At 39.8% G+C, this 22,611-nt stretch overlaps 1 protein-coding gene across 1 annotated transcript; it reads right to left on the bottom strand.

Moving 5' to 3' along the window:
* Window positions 1-20,685: 20,685 nt before the first annotated feature.
* On the bottom strand, window positions 20,686-22,359 carry ZNF648 (zinc finger protein 648). Its single transcript, XM_060285827.1, has one exon. It carries the CDS (start codon window positions 22,357-22,359, stop codon window positions 20,686-20,688), a length of 1,674 nt encoding a protein of 557 aa, XP_060141810.1.
* Window positions 22,360-22,611: the final 252 nt, after the last annotated feature.

Genomic DNA, 22,611 nt, shown 5'->3' with positions numbered 1-22,611 from the left:
CCAATGAGAAATAACCTCAAAACTGGCATGGCCCAAGATCTATGCTAAGAAAATTAAGCTTCTTTAAAATTTGACTTCCAGCAAAGTTTAATATATGTGTACTATATGTGTAACTCATGCTGCTTTGAAGTTGAATTTGTGGTTATTCCACTGAGTCTATATTAAAATAATCCCCTGGTTGTATTTATTATGCTCATTGGATTTGGTGATTTATTATTAAACTTCTTAGAGTTCATTATGTTTATTGCTCCAGTCCTCTCTGAAGGAAACTGGGGAATTGTCTTCCTCATCCTTAATTAGGAAATCATAAAATGCAATTCTGAGAACATGGGAACTGTTTTCCTTCACTCAGTAAGACTGACCCACCAAGTTTATTAAATAAAAATGCCTCATGATACCAGATAAAAAGTTTTATCTTTACTATTAACATGTAAAAGGATATTCTGTTAAATAGCAAATCAGCTTTTCTCAACTCCTGGTTCCTCATTTTATATTTTTAAGGGCAGAAAGGTTATTGTTTTTTTTTTTTCCCTCTGCTAAAAACATACTTTTCTTTTTAAATGACAAAATTGTGTTGTTATAAATATCCTATTAGTGTGCTAGGACTTCTATAAGAAAATACCACAAATTGGGTGGCTTAAACAACAGAAATTTATTGTCTCACAGTTCTGGAGGCTGGAAGCCTGAGATCAAGGTGAGTTCAGGGTTGGTCTTTCTGAGGGTTGTGAAGGGAATTCTGTTACAGGCCTCTCTCCTTAGCTTGTAGATGGCCATCTTCTCCCTATATATGTCTGACTGTGTCCAATTTTCCCCTTTTTATAGGGACATCAGTCTAAGAACTTCATTTGAACTGTAAGTCTTTACAGAGTAAAGTTAAGTCAAGTCATATTCTGAGGTACTGGGGGTTAGGCCTCCAACATTATTTCTTTTGGAGGGACACAATACAACCCAGAACAAATGTCATCATGGAAAATATCCTACAATGTTAGTTACTTGTCCAGCAACATTTTTGATTTATTAAAAGGAGATGGAATTATCTTTGCAACCAATTTTTCTTCTTTCTTTTTTTTCCCTACATTTTAAGCAGAGAAGATAACATGGTCTCAAAATATATACAGTAAAAATGGTCAAAACCAGAGAGAAACAGACAAGTCCATAATCGCAATGGGAGTTTTTTATACATACCTCTTTTAGCAACTTATAGAACAAGCAGTCAAAAACTTAAGGATATAATACCAGGAAAGAATAATCAAGAAACTTGACTTAATGGACAAATATAGAACATTCTACCCAAGACTTCAGAATATACTTTCTTTTCAAACACACATAAAACATCTACAGAAATTTGCCATAAACTGGCCCATGAAGAAAGTCTCATCAACGTTCAAATGAATGAAATCATATAGACTAGATAAAATATATTATTGACCCTGATGCAGGTAAGCTAGAAATGAATAATGAAAGGTAACCACAAAATTCTCATATATTTGGAAATTTAGCACATATTCTAATAACCCATGGTCAAAGAAGAAATGATAACAAATTAGGAAATATTTTGAATTGAACAATATGAAAACGTACAATCCAATTTTGTACAATTTAGCTAAAGAAATCCTTAGAAGGAAATTTGTAGCTTAAAGCCATATAGTAGAAATGAAGAAAGACTGAAAATTAATGAGCAAGAATTCTACCCTTCTAGAGAGGTTATAAAAGGACTAAAAAATAAGCACAAGAAAAGTAGAAGATGAGTGAAGTCAGACAGAGAAAGACAAATATCATATGATATTGCTTATATGTGGAATTAAAAAAAAAGGGTACAAACGAACTTATCTACAAAACAGAAATAGAGTTACAGATGTAGAAAATAAACTTGTGGTTACCAGGAGGTAAGCGAGGGAGGGATAAATTGGAAGATTGGGATTGACATATACACATTACTATATATAAAATAGGTAACTAATGGGGACCTATGGTATAGCACAGGGAACACTACTTGATACTCTGTAATGGCCTGTATGGGAGAAGAATCTGGAAAAGAGTGGATATATGTATATGTATGACAGATTCACTTTGCTGTACACCTGAAACTAACACAACATTGTAAATCAACTATACGCCAAAAAAAAGAAAAAAAAAGCGACTTGCCAAGGGGCAGTGGGCAGGGGGGAAGAAAAGTAGAAGCAATGAAATAGTAAAGGTAAGAGAGAATCAGATAGAAAACACATATATAGTAGAGAATCAACAAAACAAAACAAAAAATTTAAGGACTAATAAAATTAACAAGCCTCTGGTGTGACTTTTCAAAAAAAAAAAGACAAATGTCTAATATAAGGAATGAAAAAAGAGACCACACTACAGATCCTGCACACATTAAACATATGGTAAGAGGAGGACCTAAGAAACTCCTTCAGACAGAAATTCTTAATGTCTTATTCTCTCCACTCACTAGCTCAGAGGAACTGCCCAAATTACTGCTTAAAATAGGTGGATTATTGGATAGACTTTTATCCTATAGATTTCTTGGCAGCAATAATATGTGAGCCCTCTCCTAATAATTAATGCAAATGAGGGCCACAGGAAGTTCCTACAATTAAATTTTGGGGGTAATCCTCAAGTCTCCTTTAACTCAATAGTGTCTATTCTTTTTTCTCACTAAAATGTAATTAATTCTCTCAACACATAGTAAAAGAGACCAATTTTTTAGTTTCACTCTCTTTTTTGTGGAGGTGGAGTCAGTACAGGTACAAACAAAAATGCCATTAAGAGGCCAAATGTTAGAGAAATGTAAATTAATTTTTCCCTGAATAATTAAAGTTCTTTTATTATACAAGCATAACTTGAAATATTGAACTAAGGGAGCCATTAGCAAGAGGCTGGTAATTTTATATAGAAGTGGTAATGAACTTTAACATATGTAACTCAGCAATATGCAACTTTTGTATGCTTAAATTACTTTTTAACCTTTGAGAGAATTTCCAGTTTTATCCTTGCATACATCAAGATAACAGCCAATGACTTAGCACTACAGAATATCTGGGTTCAACATGGCATCACTTGTGGCTCTACATGCTCCTTACTAGACTGACATTTCCATAAAATTAGGAATACATTTATGAAAAGAAGAGGCATTAGTTTTCTGTGGATAAGTATTTTTTCAGAAGCTCTGATTTAAAGTTGCTTTGGTGTGTCCAGAAGCTGAGATATATGCAGAGTTGTAGGAACAGGTTTGGCTGGTCAGGTGCTTTCTGTATGGGGCCTGTAATTCATCAGGAAAATGAAAAACTTTGAGTTTTGCTTTTTGGACAAAGCAAAAGGTACAAGAAAGTTCAAAGAATAATACAGCAAACACCCACATATCTGCTACCCAGAACTAACCAAAATTAACATTTAGTAATATTTTCTTCAGATCGTACTCTCTCTTTGGAGGGGAAGGGGCAAAGAAATAAAACTTTACAAATTAAGTTAAGCTCTGTATAATCTCTTTTCTGGTACTTGTCTCCTCCATCCCTCCCAGAGGCAAGCACCAGGATTTTGTTGTCTAGGCAGTGCTTTTGTTTTTAGGGCAGATTTAAATATCCATAAATAATAGTATTGTGTCTTTATTGTTTTCCAACTTCTTTTTTTCACTCAACATTTTCTAAACCTACCCATGTAGATACTTACAGCTCTGTTTCATTCATTTTAACTGCTATTTAGTACCCCATCATATGAATAAAAGACAGTTGATCTTTTCTCTTACTGATGGACATTCAGGTTGTTTGCAGATTTTTGCCACTACAAATCAATTTGCGGTTAACATACATATCTATATATATCCTCGTGCATATTTGAATTTCTTAAGACCAGCGGTCTCCTACTGTGTTCATCAGGCTGCCCTATCAAGAAAATATTTAACTGCCTATCCCCAACATTTCTATATTTATCTATAAATTATATAAATGCTCTATCATACTAATATACAATATCCACTGTAAAATGTAAATTTTTTTCTTAAAAGATAAAATAAATAAATACAAAGTTCTATTATTTTCTTCCCACATCCCATTTGAACTGCTGGGGTACAGGATATGAACATGTTCACCTTTACTTATATTACTATCATTATTATTATATTATATTATTATTATGTATCTACAATACAATATAATACATTATTATTATGTTACTCTCCAAAGAACTGTACTAATTTGCATCCTTTCTAGCAGAGTATGAAAATTTCCATTTTCCTACAACCTTAATAATACTTGATATGAACAGATGCTTTAAACATTTTATTTTGAAAAAATTTTCAAACCAGCAAAGTTGCTAGACTGTTACAATGACCTCCTATATAAGCTTCATCTAGATTCACCAATTATTAATACTTTGCTACTTTTACTTTCTTTCTCTCTTTCTCTTCTTTCCTCCCTCCCCTCCTTCCCTTCATATGCATTTATGTTTTATTTCCATAATTTTTTCCTGAGCCATTTAAAAATAAGTTGCAGAAAGTATGACCTGTTAGCCCCAAGTACTCCCACATGTAGATCCCAAGAACAAAGACATTCTCTTATGTAACCATGGTACAATGATCAAATTCAGGAAACTTAACATTGCTAAAGAACTATAACATTTCACCAATTCTCCCACTTAAGTCCTTTTTAGCAATTTTTTTTCTGACCCAGCACACATGTTGCCTTTGTCATTTCTCTTTAGTCTCTTTTAATCCTGAACAGTTCCTTAGATATTATTTTTCATGATATTGACATATTTGAAGAGTACAGGCCAGTTATTTTGTTTCCTGTTCCTAAATTTGGATTTGCTTGATGATTTACACATGATTAGATGGGGTTATGTATTTTTGGCAGGAATACTATATAAGTGATATTGTGTTCTCAGTGAATCACATCAGGAGGTTGTCAGATTTTCTTAAGTTTTGCCAATCTAATGGACAAGAAATGAAATTGCATTTTATTTTGAATTTCCTTGATTACTTATAAGGTTGAGCATCTTTTCCTTGGATGTTCAAGTTACTTCTTTTAAAGTTGTTTAATAATCTTTGCCTATTTTTCTTTTGAGTTTTTTTTATTGATTCATCTGAGTTATTTATAGTCACACGAGTCATAAATGTTCTCCCAAAGTGTCACCTGTCTTTTATATTTACTTATGCTACCCTTTGTTTTACAGATCTTTAAAGTTTTAATGTAGTCTAATTCTACCAATTTTCCTTTATGATCCCTTTTGTTGTCTTGTTAAAAAAAATCTCTCTGGTGCTGTAAAGATATCTTACATTTACTTCTTACAGTTTTAACCTCTGTTTTTCATATTTAGGTATTTAATCATTTATATTATAGGGAAGAAATTAATTTTTTTCTATATGTGTATCCAGTTATCCCAACACCATTACTGAATAAGTTGACCTTTTGCCACTGATTTGTAATATCCGCTCTATCACATACTAAGAGCCTACACATGCTTAGATCTTTTTCTGGGCTCTCTGTTCTGTTTTATTAATCTATTTGTCTATCCTTACATCAATGTAAAACTGACTTAATTACTCTAAAATGACTTGCTGTGTCATATGTCTTACTAACTACTCAGGCTACTCCTCCTCCTCTTGTTTCTTTTTATCCTCCCCAAATTATTTTGGCTGTCTGTGGTCCTTTAACTCTTCCATATACGTTTTCAAATCAGTTTTTCAAGGTCCTTAAAACATTCATATTGAGGTTTTCATTGGAAGTGCAATGACTTTACAGAGTGTTACAGATAACTTAATCTTTATGCTATTGAGTCCTTCCATCCATAAGCATGAATCTGATCTACCTTGTATTAAATCAGGTCCTATGTTATACTTTTTTTTTTTTTTTTTTCCATATGCGGGCCTCTCACTGCCGTGGCCTCCCCAGTTGCGGAGCACAGGCTCCGGACGCGCAGGCTCAGCGGCCACGGCTCACGGGCCCAGCCGCTCCGCGGCATGTGGGATCTTCCCAGACCGGGGCACGAACCCGCGTCCCCTGAATCGGCAGGCGGACTCTCAACCACTGCGCCACCAGGGAAGCCCCCCTATGTTATACCCTTAAATAACATTTTATAATTGTCTTCATGAGTCCTGCTCATATTTTACTGGCTTTTATTCCTAGAGATCACTGCTAATGTGAATGTTATCTGTTTTTGTTACATTTTAAAGTTGATTATTGCTGGTGTATAGAAATCTATTGATTTTTATAGGCTTATCTTGTGTTTAGTTCCAATGGCTTGTCTGTCCATCTTTCTTTTTTTTTTTTTTTTACTTTTTTTAGACAGATCTATCATCTACAAACAAAGACAGTTTTGTCTTTCTTTCAAACTTTTATACTTTTTTCTTAACTTATAGCATCACATGGTTCCTCAAATAGTGTTGAGTAGTAATAATCATAATGAGAGGCATCCTTGTCTTGTTCCAGACCTTAAAGAGTTTCACCATTATGATGTTGGTTGTAGCTTCTTATTAGGTAACTGTAGCAGACATTTTTGGTACCCAGCAAAGTTCACTATAGTTCAGCTGCACCTATAGTGAACATTGTTGACTCAGGCTAACAATATCTCACCTCAAGCATATGCCATATATCTCTGGGGTTTTCATTTTTAGTTTTCCCCGATGGGCTTCTCTGCAATAGTAGGGCTTTTCAAAAACCACAGGAGTCCACTCAGTCCTTGTGTGGAGATGCTACATAGAAGTGCTGGGCTAGAGGTTACCCCTGAATCAATGGTGAATGGGAGCTCAAGGATGGATGTCCTGGCTTCTAGTCTTTCCTTCCTCTGATGGACGATTTTTTCTATGCTTCTAGGGATCCCAGTGGTATTGAGATGTTGTGGTTTATAACAGTGATATTGATAACACATTTATATTGGCTCACCTTCTTTGCTTGTTTCATTTTCTCTGCGACCTCACTGCTGCCACCCGGAATCACCTCCCAAATAAAGTACTCAATACTTTGTTACTCGTCTGAAGCTTTGTTTTCAAGGAACTCTAAAAAAGTGTCTATTTTGTGGTTTTTATCATGAATTTCTAGTGAATTTTCTTGAATATGTTTTCTATCACACCTGTTCAGAAGATCCTATGTTGCTTTTTGTTTAATTAATGTGGTCAATTACTTCAATAAAATTTCTTGATGTGGAAACACCTTTTCATTTGGGGGGATAAAAACCCTTCTAGTCAAAATGTGTTAGTTTTGTTTCATTGTTGGTTTCTTGGCTTTTGGATTTTCTTTTTTCCTGCTGGATTTGACTTCCTAATATTTATTTAGGATTTTTGAATTTATAAGTGAGATTTGGCCATACTTTTCTTTCTTTATATTATTCTAATCCAGTCTTGATATAAATTTGCCTTTTCTCTTTCATCTTCTAGGATGACTTGCATTAGAAAAGGATTACGTATTCTTTGTAGATTTAGTGTAAAACCACATAAGCCTGAAGTCTTTTTTTTTAGGTTGAAGGAAAGAGAGTAAGGCTTCAAATAACAGATTAAATTTTAGTGGTTATTATTTTATTTTTTATCTTCTTGAGGCCATTTTGATGACTTATATTCTTCTAGAAATTTTTCCATTTAAGTTTTTAAATATATGGGCATCAGTTTAATTTTTCAAAATATTTATTCTAGTTTTTAAATTTCCTACTGAAATGTAATTTTGATTTTTTTCATTTCTAATGTTTTCATGCTCTCCTTCCTTTTGCCTTTGTCCATCTTGCTAATGCTTTATCTTTTCGTTTAGTGTTTTCAAAGAACCAGCTTCTCATGGTGATTTTTTTTCTATTTTCTAGATTATTAATTTTCCCCTATCTTGATCATATTCTGGGTTAGTGGCTTTATCTGCTTCTACCTACTATTCCAGGTATACAGCTTTACATCAGCCATCTCACAGGCTGTGGTCACATATTCTTCCAGCCCAGCTGCATTTTTATTTCATTTATGCTTTGAGAATTATACTCCCAGCCACTTTTGCCAATTCTCTGACCCAGAATCCAACAACTATACACCTTTAGCCCTAATCACTGCATTTTGTTTCTATTCAGATATGGTCCATGAGGATTTGTATCTTGCTTTGGAATATAGCTATATTTTAATTGTTTTCTTTTATTATATTTTATCTATCATGCACTGCCATGTATTTTGGGAGTGGTAGTTAAAGTATAAACTCACAGTACAATCTTGACTAAAAAAACAGGCAACTACAGTTCTAATTCTTTTTAGAATTTAAAACTGTTTAACTGTTTAGAAAAACAAATAACTTTGTAGTTCCTAGAGTAAATTTTAACTAATTCTATGAACAAAACTGATCTCTTTTTTTCCCCTTGGAATGTTTAAAAAACTAAAATGAAGCTATATCTGTTTAGAATATCTACTTAGGAAGTATGTAAGAATGAAGGACGAGAACCTCAACAAAAATCCAAAAACAAATGCTTAGCCCATTGGCCCAAGGATGGGTATAGAGGTAGCATGGCAGTCAGAGATGTCCAGGTCACAGAGAAATCATCTTCAGATGAAACCAGCCTGAGCCTGGGGAAGATATATCAGAAATTCAGCCTCCAGGAACTCTCCTACACTGTTGATGGGAATGTAAATTAGTGCAGCCACTATGGAGGTTTCTTAATAAACTAAAAATAGGGACTTCCCTGGCAGTCCAGTGGTTAAGACTTTGTGATTCCACTGCAGGGGGGCACGGGTTTGATCCCTGATCAGGCAACTAAAATCCCACATGCTGCACAACATGGCCAAAATAAAATAAATAAAATATATTAAAAAAACGAAAAATAGAGTTACTATATGATTTGGCAATCCCACTCTTGGGCATATATCTGGAGAAAACTCTAATTCAAAAAGATACATGCACCCTGATGTTCATTGCAGCACTATTTACAATAGCCAAGACATGGAAGCAACCTAAATGCCCACTGACAGATGAATGGATAAAGAAGATGTGGTATATATACACAATAGAATACCACTCAGCCACAAAAAAAGAATGAAATAATGCCATTTGCAGCAACATAGATGGACCTAGAGATTATCATACGAAGTGAAGTCAGACAGAGAAAGACAAATATCATATGATATCACTTATATGTAGAATCTAAAAAAAATGAACTTATTTGCAAAACAGAAGCAGACTCACAGACATAGAAAACAAACTTATGGTTACCAAAGAGGAAAGGGGGGAGGGATAAATTAGGAGCTTGGGATTAACAGAAACACACTACTATGTAATAAAATAGATAAACAACAAGGTCCTACTACATAGCACAGGGAACTATATTCAACATCTTATAATAACCTATAATGGAAAAGAATTTGAACAATTACATAGATAGATAGTATATCTGAATCACTTTGCTGTACACCTGAAACCAACACAACATTGTAAACCAACTATACTTCAATGAAAAAAAGAAAGAAATCCAGCCTCCATCTGGAAGTTCAAGAAGAGTACTTGCTACCCTCCAGAGCTGGCTATATCTTGGGTGGGGCGCTCTCAGGTAAGCAAGAGCTCCTAGTATAACTTGAGTGAGAAGATGACGACACCTATGAAACTTACTACCACTCGCGGAGAGAAACCACCGCAGGACTCTGTCCTTCTAGTACCCATCTTGACACACAGTGTGAGGAGGAAGACCTGGAAACATATTCCTCTGAGCACTCAGAAGAGCTTCAGGGAGAGCCTATTGGGGATGATGGACATATCCTTATTGCCTTATTTGATGATGAAGACCTAGAGCCACTCTCTGGAGAAGATTGCTCCGATCAACCTAAGAACTGTGGGACAGCTTTTCAGGAGCTTACAGGACTTCAGGAGTATAAGCAGAACAATTTAGCGGAATGTTTCCACTGCTGCCCCATTTGTAGTAGGGAATTCTTCCAGGCTGCCAACCTACACGTGCACAAATTGTTTCACTCTAGGGATGGGACACAGAAGTGCCCTGAATGTCATAAAGGTTTCATCTACACAGCAGATGTGTGGAGGCACCTGTGTAACATGCACTGGATGGAACACTCAAAAATGGTTGTAGAAATGGTACCCTGAGAATCCCTGGTCCACTGCGTACCTGAACCATCACAGTTCAGATGATGGAAACAAAGAAAAGAAAGGCTCCAAACCATACACCTATCTGTCCTGTTTGTCGTAAGGGGTTCTGCAAACCAAATCTTCTATGGAAACATAAGGTGATCTATTGGCAGGACAAGCCATACAAGTGCCAAGAATGTGGCATGGCCTTTGTACCACTGGTCAGGTTAAAAAGACACCGACAAACACACTACAGAGGGCGCCCCTTCTACTGTGTTGAATGTGGAGGGACCTCCCCTGGTTGAAACCCCTGCAAGGCCATCAGCGGATTCATACAGGAGAGAAACCACACTCCTGTGCTTCCTGCGATCATTCCTTCACTGAGTCAGGCGCTCTGAGGAGGCACAATGGACTCATAGAGCAGAGGAATCCTAGTGGCTAGAACTGTTAAGTTTATCATCACCTTTTGGTTTTGTCTCCATTAAGATTTCATGTTGCCAGCTTTCCAATATAGTCATTAACTTAGTCCAGGTTTTTTCCCCAGACCCTGCTTCCTCATGGATGGCTTAAAATAAATCTAAGAACGTGGGGGGTTTTTTTCCCCTTAGAAATGCCATAGTCATTTCTAGCAGGAGTAAAGAAGTAGGTATTTACAAGTACAGATAACAGTTTTCAATGACAGAACTAAATGAAGTTTTTGGTTGGCAGACTCCTTATCAAGAAGCCTCTGGCTCTTTTCATAATTTGGTGCTCCGCTTGGTCCTTTAAGGACTAGTCCTTATTGGAGTTTTCCATAGTTGTAACCCCTCTGCAGGTTTGCATGCAGTTCAGGATGCAAAGGTAGACTCTTTCCTAGAGTACACTAGTAATTTGGTTAGCCTTGTCACTGTTGCAAATTTTTCAAAAAAGTATTTGTTTTTCTTAAAAGCTATGACAATACTTTAGTGAGATGAACCTGTACTTTTTTCAAACTACATATACCATTTTATAATTACAAGAATAATTGTTACCTTTATAAGAGAGAACATGACTAATTTAACATGTTAATTTAACATGACTAATTATAAGTTAATTTACTAATTTATACTCGTAATAAATTCATTTCAGCATTCGAAGAAATATGTTTATCCCTTTGGAGTATGAATTGTCTCAGTCATCTTCTGTGTGATTTTCCCTTTGTAAAATCCCCTAAAAGATAGTCTTTGATGAGGATTACTTTGTAAGTCTGTTGTAGCCCTTTCCTATTGTAACTGACTTAAGTTCCTGGGTATTGGTGCTGGACACATATTTGGAAGAGGAATCTAACAGAGATTCTTAATTCCTGTCCAGTTGATGGACTTTATAAGGTCTGTGACTCTGAAATCATAACACAAAACATCAATAATGTGGGTTTTTTGGATAGGATCCATAGCTTTCATTGAATTCTCCAAAAGCCTGTGATTCAAGGAAAGGTTCAGAACTGCTTTAAAAGATTTTGGGAATGACTTCCAGACTCATCACTCTAGTTTCATCTTTAGTTCTTTACCGCTTCTCTTCAGGACTGCTGTATCATTACAAAAGCATCATCTTTAATATGCCTCTAATAAATGCTTTCTTTTACATTTGTGAAAATATTGGCAGTAATCTCTTTTGCATGGTGTAAGGGTGTTTTAAGATCTTTTGAAATATGATGGAAGGAGAAGAATTTGGAAAATTGCATGCTAAGATTGAAAACTTTTTTTTCTTTTATATTTGCCCAGATAATAAGTGGCAATGGTAGAAAACAAGTTATAATAAGGAGTAATGGTGCTGGAAAGACTTGAAAGCTTAAATACATCATTTAATTGAGATGGAAATGGGAATTATGAATGGCTCTTAGAAGACAGAAACAGCTATAGATCGAGAATTGAAGCAATTCTAAAATTAAAGCAATGTTATTAGTATAAAAAGAAAATGTAAAAATTTTCATTTCTGAGATCTAAGTATTTTATTTAAATCTACCATAACTTCTGAAATTAATAGAGCTAATTAAAGTTATGACTGTTAGTGACTTTAAAGATTAGAAATCAAACTTCACACAAAAATGAAAAAGAGGATCTGGTAGAATGAAAAGAACTCTGGACTGCCGTTAAAAGCTGTGTAACTTGCAGCTTTCTCCCTTGCAAAATAAGTGATCTCTAAGGCCCGCTGTAGTGCCAAAGTTTCTTTAAGTGACAGGAAAATTATACTTTCACTGACCTTTCAGCTACCTTAAGTGAAAAATTGTTTATCACTTAATATTCATAGTTGTCAGAAGACCCCTGATACTATTTGTTGCGCATCAGGGTAGTAAGCTGAACGATGGCCATCTAAAGATATCGCGTGGATAGATGTTACCTTCTCAGGAAAAAGGGTCTTTGCAGATGTGATTAAGGATTTTGAGATGGGGAGATTTCCTGGATTATCCAACTGGGCCCTAAATGCCATCATAGTGTCCTTATAAAGAGAGGCAGACAAAGATTTGACAGAAAAGGAGGAGACATTGTGACTATGGAGACAGAGATTGGAAGGATGCAGCCACAAGCCAAAGAAGCCGGCAGCTGCCAGAAGCCGGAAAAGAGAAGGAATGGATTCTCCCCTAAAGCCTTAAGAGGGAACTCAGCCCTAAAGACACTTTGATTTTAGCTCTAATTTCAGACTTCTGGCTTCCAGAATACTGAGAAAGTAAATTCTGTTGTTTTAAGCCACTGAGGTTGTGGTACTTTGTTACAGCAGCCACAGGAAACTAATACAAGTGGTTTAAACACACACCCACACAGACATCCAGGCATCATGATTGTGAACATCGTTATACTGGGGGAAACAAGATGCACACTAACTACACTTCTGCGTTGTCTGTTTCGAGTTATAGATGTTCCAGGCTGACATAAATAATTACATGTCAATTTCCAGATGGATGTCTTATGATTCGAGGAGCACTTGGAGGGTGCCTCTCCCAAATATCTCCTTCCGTTGACGCCTACAATCCCTTTTTAATTTTTAAAAATTTTTTGGTTTTTTTATACAACTTTTAAAGGTTACTTTCCATTTACAGGTATTAGAAAATACTGGCTATATTCCCAGTGTTGTACAATACATCCTTGAGCCTGTCTTACACACAACAGTTTGTACCTCCCCCTAAAATCCCTTTTTTAAGACATACCTCCACAGTCTCCAAATGGAAAAGCTTTAGGTATCTATATATTTCATGTCACTTTCCTCCCGGAAACATGAGCTGAGGATGACCCAACAGGAGCTTCAGTTGCTGCACAAATGTGTCCACATCACCATCTTCTTAAAGTCCCCATTAACCCCCTCATTCCTTGGAGATAGGGGCTGGAAAGTGAGAGTGGGAAAGAGAAATGGGAAAATGCTAGCTGTGGTATTTACAGAAGGCCTAGGGCAGGGAAGTGGGAACAAAAAGAAATTAGGAATAAGAGCCAGTGGTCAGAGTGGAAAGAGCACTGACTCTGCCCAGTGAGCCCAGGGAGAAACCTGGGGCCAATCCTTGGTTCCCACGCCCTCCCCCACTCCAAGGCTGAGCCAGCACAGCTCCACAGATCTGACTTGGTATTCCGGTTCTGTGCTTAGGAGCTCTGTGACCTTGGACGTGTTGCTTAATCTTTGCACTCCTTTGTTTCCTTACCTGCAAAATGGAGATAATAATACTTCCTTCACAGGATTGTGTTCTACACTCTAGAGAACTAGAGATTTCCCCCCTTTCTGGGAAGATCATGCGTTGATTCACTTATCTCCATGGAGTAGGAATTGCAGTATTCCAAAAACAAGGGCAAGCAAAAGGGTTTTAATTCTCAGCATTCTCTATCAGATGTGGTGCTAGTGTCCAGATATTACGCACAATGCTTCTGCCCCCTTCCCAGAGGGTCTATCTTGCTGGGCCCTAGAGTTAGGACAGTTCACTTGGCAATGGGGCCTATGACAGAGATGTACACCAGCTGAGCTTCTGCCAACCTTAACAGTGACCTGAGTGGGGGGAAGGATGACAGGAAGTGGAGATGCTTTTCAATCCCTCTGTCAATTTCCTTAGGGCAGAAATCAGGGCTGAGGGTGACATCAAGTGACTGCTCTCTAATTGATTAGGGGCAAGTTGTTCTCTAGCGTTTGTGACCTATTCCTGGGTCACAAATTGCCAACCAAAACTTATCATCTTAAAACAACAAGTATTGATTATTTTACACAGTTTCCAAGAGCCAGGAATTTGGGAGCCACTTTGCTGGATGCTTGTGGCTGCAGGTCTCTCATGAGGTTTCAGTCAAGCAGTGGGCAGGTCTGCAGTCACCTGAACTCTCGACTGGGGCTAGAGGATCCCCTACGAGCTCACTGATGTGGCGGTTAGCAGCAGATTTCAGTTCCTCACCACACGGGTTCTTCTGTAAGGCTACTCACAGCATGGTAGCTGGTTTCCCCCATAGTGAGTGATGAGAGGGAGAGAGAGAGGGAGACAGACAGAGGAGAGCTGTAGAAGCCAGAGTGCCTTTTATGATCTAGCCTTAGAAGTTGTGCGCCAACATTTCCGCTTTATTCTATTCATTAGAACCAAGTCACTAAGTCTAGCCCACACGAAAGAGGAAATGTTAGGCTCTACTTCTTGAAGGGAGGAGTGTTAAAGAATTGTGGGCATATTTTTATTAAAACTTTTAAAATTCTTTTTTTAAATTTCAGTTTATGGAGGTATAATTGACATATAAAATTGTAAGATACTTAAGGTCTACAATGTGGTGATTTAATATATGCATACATTGTGAAAGGATTCCCCTCATCTAGTTAATTAACATATCCGTCACCTCGCATATTTATCTTATTTTTTTTCTTTTGGTGAAAACATTTAAGTTCTACTCTCTTAGCATATTCCAATTATACAATACAGTGTTATCAACTATAGTCGCCATGTTTTACATAAACCCTCAGATCTTATTCGTCTTATAGCTGAAAGTTTGTACCCTTTGACCGACATCTCCCCAATTCTCCCACCCCCGAGTCCCTTGTCATCACCATTCTACTCTGTTTCTACGAGCTCAACTTTTTTAGTTTCCACATATAAGGATATCATACAGTGTTTGGCTCTCTCTGTCTGACTTATCTCACTTAGCATAATGTTCTCAACATGTCTACCCATGTTGTTACAAACAGTAGGATTTCCTTCATTGTCATCGCTGAAATAATATTCCACTGCATACATATACCACATCTTCTTTACCCATTTACCTGTTGATGGACACTTATGTGGATATATTTTTTAAACCACCACAATGATGGAAAATAAAAATGTAAGCAAGCATGATTTCTAAACCAAAAGGCAGGGGATTTGCTGCATGTTCTCCTTGTTGCAGGTTTGCAACCTATTTCTTGGAAGGGGTACACAGACTCTAGTGATTTAGTGACCCTTGCTTAACAATAATAGGCAAAGCTAAGATCTATTAATCTCACCTGCTTTCCTGGAAAGGAAAATTGTTGCAGACCCCACATGGGAATATTTCTCAAGGGTCTCCCATAACAGACCGGATTAATTGGGATAATGAATGTAGTGTCTGACCCCTAAAAATTGTTCACTAAATAGAAGTTATTATCCCGTCATCAAGCCTAATTGACTACACCTTTGAAATCTCAGGCATCTTCTCATTTAATGTATTATCCCCACTTGTCCTTGATTTCATCTGAACTATCAGACAGAATCCTTGCTTCCCTCCTGTTTTTCTTTAAATCTCAATCATAGATTATGTTTTATAGACACTCCATTCACTCATTGAGCCAATCTACTAACAGCCTGACACTCCTGAGATGAGTCAGTGAAACTCTGAGCCAATTTGACTGAGGAGAAAACAAGGAAAAGGAAGATTTTAAAATATTATCCAGCCATAGTGGAAAAATTTTAATTATACTGGCATGATTTTATACAGAATGGAAAGAGGGCAATTGATATAAAAAATGAGCTTCCCTCTCAACTTTAAAAAGATGCCTTTTTCTCTTTTGATGAAACATTGAGTCATTCTATCTCTGGCAATATTTTCATGGGTAATTGAGTCTGTAGTTCATAGTCTAGTTCTGAGCCTAGCAATGACATCTGCTTGAGTATTTTAGCAATTAAATTGATGCTTTACACAAAATTTCCTTCCAAGTAAGATTTTTTAAGGCCTACTTGGAACTCCTGGGTGATCTATTGTGTTCATATTGGGGGTACTATAGCTGCTCAGTGTGCGTGCATTTGGTTTATAAAATGTTGTGTAAATGCTGAGTGCCAAGATTCATTGCTGCTGTATTTTTCTGTGTCCAGCATAGGCACAGAATGTTTCTTTCCTCAGTGAGATGAAGTAATGGTAGGTCTTCAGGGAACCATCATTCCTTTAGATTCAATTCCTTCCCTCTGACCAGGTTACTGACAGCTTTTCAAAGGAATTAATGATTAACAGCTGCCAACCCAGGGTCTCCCACACCCATTCTTAAGGAATTCACAGGTCTCCTTCCTAGAGTCACACCGTGGTTTCTGCTGTACTGTGTTTCAACCTTTATCTTCCCTTGAATTTATGATCATCCACTTTGAAAACGCATGTTATAAAGAATTTCAGGGTATTCCTCTGTACCAAACAGAAGCAGTTAGCTCTGTGGTTAAGAACACAGTCTCTGGAGCCAGGATGTCAAATCATTATTATGCTACTTTCTAGCTACGATATCTTGGGCAATATAACTTTTTTGTCTCTTGATTTCTGCATCTTAAAAATAGAATGTCTCTTGTACCGCAATGTTCATTGCAGCACTATTTACAATAGCCAGGACATGGAAGCAACCTAAATGTCCATCGACAGATGAATGGATAAAGAAGATGTGGCACATATATACAATGGAATATTACTCAGCCATAAAAAAAAAAGGAAACTGAGTTATTTGTAGTGAGGCGGATGGACCTAGAGTCTGTCATACAGAGTGAAGTAAGTCAGAAAGAGAAAAACAAATACCGTATGCTAACACATATATGTGGAATCTAAAAAATAATGGTTCTAATGAACCTAGGAGCAGGACAGGAATAAAGATGCAGACATAGAGAATGGACCTGAGGTCACAGTGCAGGGGAAGGGTAAGCTGGGACAAAGTGAGAGAGTAGCACTGACATATACACACTACCAAATGTAAAATAGATAGCTAGTGGGAAGCACCCACATAGCACAGGGAGATCAGCTCGGTGCTTTGTGACCACCTAGAGGGGTGGGATAGGGAGGGTGGGAGGGAGGCTCAAGAGGGAGGGGATATGGGGATATATGTATATATATAGCTGATTCACTTTGTTATACAGCAGAAACTAACACACCATTGTAAAGCAATTATACTCCAAGATGTTAAAAAAATACATAGAAAAAAAATAGAATGCCTCTTGATTTCTTCATCTTAAAAACAGAATAGAATAGAAAGGCTTACTTTAAAAATGAAACAGTTAATACATGAGAAACACTTAAAACAGTTCCTGGCACTGTAAGTGCCAACTCTTATCCAAAGGATGTGGATCATGGTGACTGTAGACTCTGGTGAATACATTAGGAGAATTTTTATTAAGTGAGAACTTACAAATGAACAGTTTTACTGGGCATATCCAAATTAACTCTGGCAAACTAAACAGTGGAAACAGCACTAGTCCAGAGAGAAATGTTAAATTTCTTCTATCACAATGAGGTCCCTGCTCTGATTTTAAATTACATACTAGGGAAGTAAGATTTGAGGTACAGTGGGTGTATAGAAAACCAGAAAAGTAGCTCAGCATCACTTGCAGGCAACAATCTGAGCCAGAATAACCAGTATTCTAGCATTGATTCTTCTTCAAATAGAGGATTCAACTGCCTCTAATTTGGAAGGACAGGCTATTGGGCAGAATGTGTGTCAAGCCAGCCTGCAGCTGGTTGATTTCTCTGCTGGCCACTCCATGTGTTGCTGCCTTCTATGTGCACCATGGAATGGCCCTGTGACTATGGCAACAGGATTGCTTCCCCCCGCCCCACCCGCAATACCTACTCAGCATGACGCTTGCAGCTGATGTAGTGAGAAAAGATTGTTTGGGACAATTTTCCTTTAAAAAGAAATGTGACCTCTTTATGTAATAAGCACTGAAGGATTAATGAAGTTCTCTTCGGCATATTATATAATATTCAGTACATTATACACCCTTATATTCCAGAAACACAGTACACAGCTCCAAATGTACCCAGCACAAGCTAAACGAGTTGGCCTATTAACTCACACTCTCATTCCAAAAGTATAACCACCTGGAAGCCATACCTAGATGCTGCATCTCATCTGCAGAAATGAACTTACGGGACACTTCAAAACTTGCTTGCTAGTTTGAGTCTACCATATCCAACTCAGGAGATGTTCCAGTAGTTTGTGCCTATTTTAAGTCTAGTTCTATTGTGATCTCATCCATATTGCCCACTTCTTATTCCTCTATTATTTGTTTATTAAATAATAAAATTTAAGCATCACCAGTATATTAATTATACTAGTGGTCCCAACTTAGCTGTGCACCAGAACACATGGGAAGCTTTACAAATTAGATTGCAAGGGGCTTCCCTGGTGGCACAGTGGTTAAGAATCCTCCTGCCAATGCAGGGGACATGGGTTCAAGCCCTGGTCTGGGAAGATCTCACATGCCGTGGAGCAACTAAGCCCATGCACCACAACTACTAAGCCTGTGCTCCAGAGCCTGCGAGCCACAACTCCTAAAGCCCGGGCTCCTGGAGCCAGTGCTCTACAACAAGAGAAGCCACTGCAATGAGAAGCCCGTGCACCACAATGAAGAGTAGTCCCCGCTCACAGCAACTAGAGAAAGCCCGCGTGCAGCAACAAAGACCCAACGCAGCCAAAAATAAATAAATAAAATAAATAATAATAAAATAAAATAAAATTAGATTGCAAGATGCACTACAGACCTGTATCAATATTCAAGGCTAGGATTCAGCAAGTTTGTATGGTTAACAAACATCCCAGGTGATTTCTATACAGCCATTCTATGAACTGGTTTGGGGAACAACCACCTTAAGATATTACAGGCCAAACCCCAAATTTTAATTAGGAAAAGCTCTACTAACAACCACCTTAAGAAAAACGGAACACAAAGAAAAGGAAGAGTAACTTCAGTTTTCAAATGGACTACCCAGAAAAAAGTATACTATCCTTTGCTCTCTTCATAGTCACAAGGTTATGGCTGATTCTTATGACTTTTCTACCAATCTAATGCTTTTGAATTCAAAGCTCTTCTCCTGGGAGACTGATGCTCACCCTTATTACCCCGTTATTGTCATTCCTATTTTGCCAATTCAGATGCAGAAGCTGAATTCAAGGTCACGTCACTAGTGAATATGGAGATAGATGGATTAGGAACCCAACAACTGGCTCTCCAGCCAGACCCAGAACTGGCTAACTCTGTCGTTTGGACACGCAGATCTATCTGAGTCAACACACAAAACCTGCAGGCATGCTGTCAGAGCTCTAAGGTTACCTCTGTCAAACAAGGCATGACGCGTACGTATAGCAGTTCTCTCTGGACTCCACGTGTCAAGCGTAAGAACACTATTTAGCAGTCACTCCCTGGGGCCAAATCAGCTGAAATTCAAGGGAAATTCAGATTTGGCAGATTTGGGTGGCGATTTTAGGAATATAGCAAAGATATCCTCAGAAGGAGAGTGCAATACCTTTTTGTGGAGTACGTTCTTTAACTTTGGTAAGATGAGAAGTGTCCTTTACCTGTGTGCGTCAGCGGAACTCTGTGAAGTCACGGATTCCTCCCGCTTGAGGTCCAGAGCTAAGAACTACTGACTTTTAAACTATACAAAATCAATGTATGTAGCAGTACATCTCTAAAGATGGCTGTTAGTAATGCAAATTTCAGTTAACCTTGTTCGAGAATAACGGCGAGTCACGTAGGTTTTCAAACCTGTTTTTAATGACGGTGAAACAAGCTGATTGCACTTGGGCAAGGGGTCCTTTATTTTATTTACTTCACATTGGAGCTCTTGATCCTGGCAAGTTTAAATGAACCTAAAAGGCTTCCCGAACCATGGTCAAGCCCATAGGGAGAAATTTTGCATATGTCTCTGTAAATGGGCAGATTCCTCTGTAAATATAGCATGTGATTGAAGCTCCCGGGGTGGAAACAGGAGAAGAGGTAGCCAGAGAGGAGGCACCTGTGAATTTTGCGGGTGAGACTCTGATTAGTTCCAGTTACTAAGCTCCACTGTGAAGAGAAGCGGGCTTCTTCTTTTTCAGAGGCTAAGGCTGTTCTGGATTTCTAGGATAACTGGGTCCCAAATATAAGACATAAACGCCCCTCTCTTTAAGATAAAGGCCGTCTCTAATTCAAAGCCATGACTCAGAAAGACATTCCCCAGGGTAAACTCATTTCGTTAGGAAAGTGAAATGCTGAGCCATTTGGATGGGTTTGAGTTACCCCCAGGTATAATTTGCTGCTTTGGAAGATTCCTCCATAGAGACCACATCTGGGGATTCCTTTATTTACATAAAAACAGAAAAGTACCTTTCTCTAGACAGGACCAGCCTGGACCTTCTCGGTATTTGCATATGGCTTTGAGGGCAGAACGGGCTAGTTTGTTTCGTCACTGCATCCGAGGTCGGCCATGTCTTCACCTTCCCTGAGAGTCAGCTGATGGAGCCCTCACTCGTCCGAGGAGGAGGGGGGGATGGGCTCCTTCTTGCAGCTGCGGTGCTTGGCTCGGTGTCGTTGGAGGTGGTTGGAGCGGGTGAAGGCCTGGCCGCAGTCCTCACACTGGTAGGGCCTCTCCCCGTTGTGCACCCGAATGTGCTGGGCCAGCTCCGAGGCAATGCGGAAAGCCCTGCCGCACTCGGCGCAGAGGAAGCCCTTCTTCCCGGAGTGGATCTGTTGGTGCCGCTTCAGGGTGGAGGAGCGCGCAAAGGCCTGGCCACACTGCGCGCAAGGAAAGGGCCTCTCGCCCGTGTGGATGCGCTGGTGGCGCGCGAGGCGCGAGGGCTGCGCAAAGGCCACGCCGCAGTCGGCGCACTTGAAGGGCCTCTGGCCCGTGTGCAGCGTCTGGTGCTCGATCAGGTTGGAGGATTTGGTGAAGCACTTGCCGCAGGTGGGGCAGGGGAAGGGCCGCTCGCCCGAGTGCACGCGTTGGTGCTCCATCATCCGACTGGCCACGGCGAACTGCCGGTCGCAGGTGGGGCAGCGGAAGGGCTTCTCGCCCAGGTGCGTGCGCTGGTGGCGCAGCAGCGACAGCGGCTTGTTGAAGGTCAGGCCGCACTCGGCACACGGGAAGGGCTTGTCGTTGCTGTGCATGTTGCGCTGGTGTTTGCGCAGGTCGGAGGAGCGCACGAAGGCCTTGCCGCAGTCCGGGCAAGGGTAGGGTTTCTCGCCCGTGTGCGTGCGGATGTGCTTGCGGTGGTCCGAGGACCACGTGTAGGCTTTGTCGCAGAAGGGGCACCGGTAGGGTCGTTCGCCCGAGTGCACGCGCTGGTGCTGCTGGAGAGTGCCCCGGTGGGAGTACACCTTCCCGCACAGCTCGCACGCGTAAGGCTTGGCGCCAGGCGGCTTCTGGAAGGCCTGCCCGCCCCACCGGCGCTTGTGGGGACACGCCTCCCTCTGCCCGCCCTCCCCGGCGCCCGCCGGGTTCTGGTCCTTAAAGCCCTTCCGCACTTTGGCCAGCGCCTCCGCTGCCAGGTTGGCTGGGGTGGCCGACCCCTGGGCTGGTATATGTGTCTCCTGCGTGGAGGGGACCCAACTGCCCGCCGCCTTGGGGACACAAGCTGGAGAGGAGCTGTCTGGGGACTTGTCTACCCCTTTCTGTGCACAGAAATATCTTCCAGAACCAGGGAAGTTGGATGGGATACCTAGAGCAGTGTCCAGGTTTGCCCTCCAGTCTCCATCATTGCCAGCAGGTAATGGGTCCCTAGGAGGTTGCACCTGACCGAACCCCTTGTGTGAGAAGCTGCTGGGGAGGCCACTGGGAGTTGTGCTTGCTCTGGGGGAGTCCTGAGTCAGGGTGATCTTTGACTCGTCTCTTTCCCAGCTGGCCTTCTTCCTAGGCATTGCCATGGGTTTCTTCCCCACGACTCCTGCACTAAAGGAGTCAGAGAATTTCTCTTCCTTTTTGTGGAACGGATGCTGCCGTGGCAAGTCAGTTTTGTCCTGAGTCCCTTGGGAGCTGAGCCTTGAATGGGCCCACTGACGAGTGTCACCAGTGCCCTCTTTGTCTCCTGCCTGTCCATGGTCCTCATCCTCACTCTCCAAGTTCATGCGTAGCATCCGGGGGTCATAGCTGCAGAGAGGAGATGCCTCACCCTGTCCATCCTGCGGGTCCACCTGTGCCATATGTGCAGGTCCTTCTGTCCCTGCTTCTCCGACACAGACCTTTACTTGGCTCAAGATACCTGCAAAAAGGAAAATCACAAAGAATGGACTTAATCACCTTCACGGCCACGGGGACTGAGTTCTCACTACAGATCTGTGTCCAGCTGGTAGCCGTTCCAGCCACATTGCTGCCCCTCACAGGCGAAGGAGGAGCTGGGCCCTGCTGAGAACTCCACAGTCACCCTTAATCCTTTGGAGGTCCCACTTGCCCGA

The sequence above is a fragment of the Globicephala melas genome, chromosome 1, assembly GCF_963455315.2.
Source record: "Globicephala melas chromosome 1, mGloMel1.2, whole genome shotgun sequence".
NCBI lineage: Eukaryota > Metazoa > Chordata > Mammalia > Artiodactyla > Delphinidae > Globicephala > Globicephala melas.
Note: the sequence above shows the minus strand (reverse complement) of the source record. Positions and strands in the feature narration are given on the sequence as shown.

Coding starts and splice junctions, on each gene's coding strand:
- ZNF648 (XM_060285827.1), bottom strand. CDS start 22,359: ATGGCACAGGTGGACCCGCAGGATGGACAGGGTGAGGCATCTCCTCTC.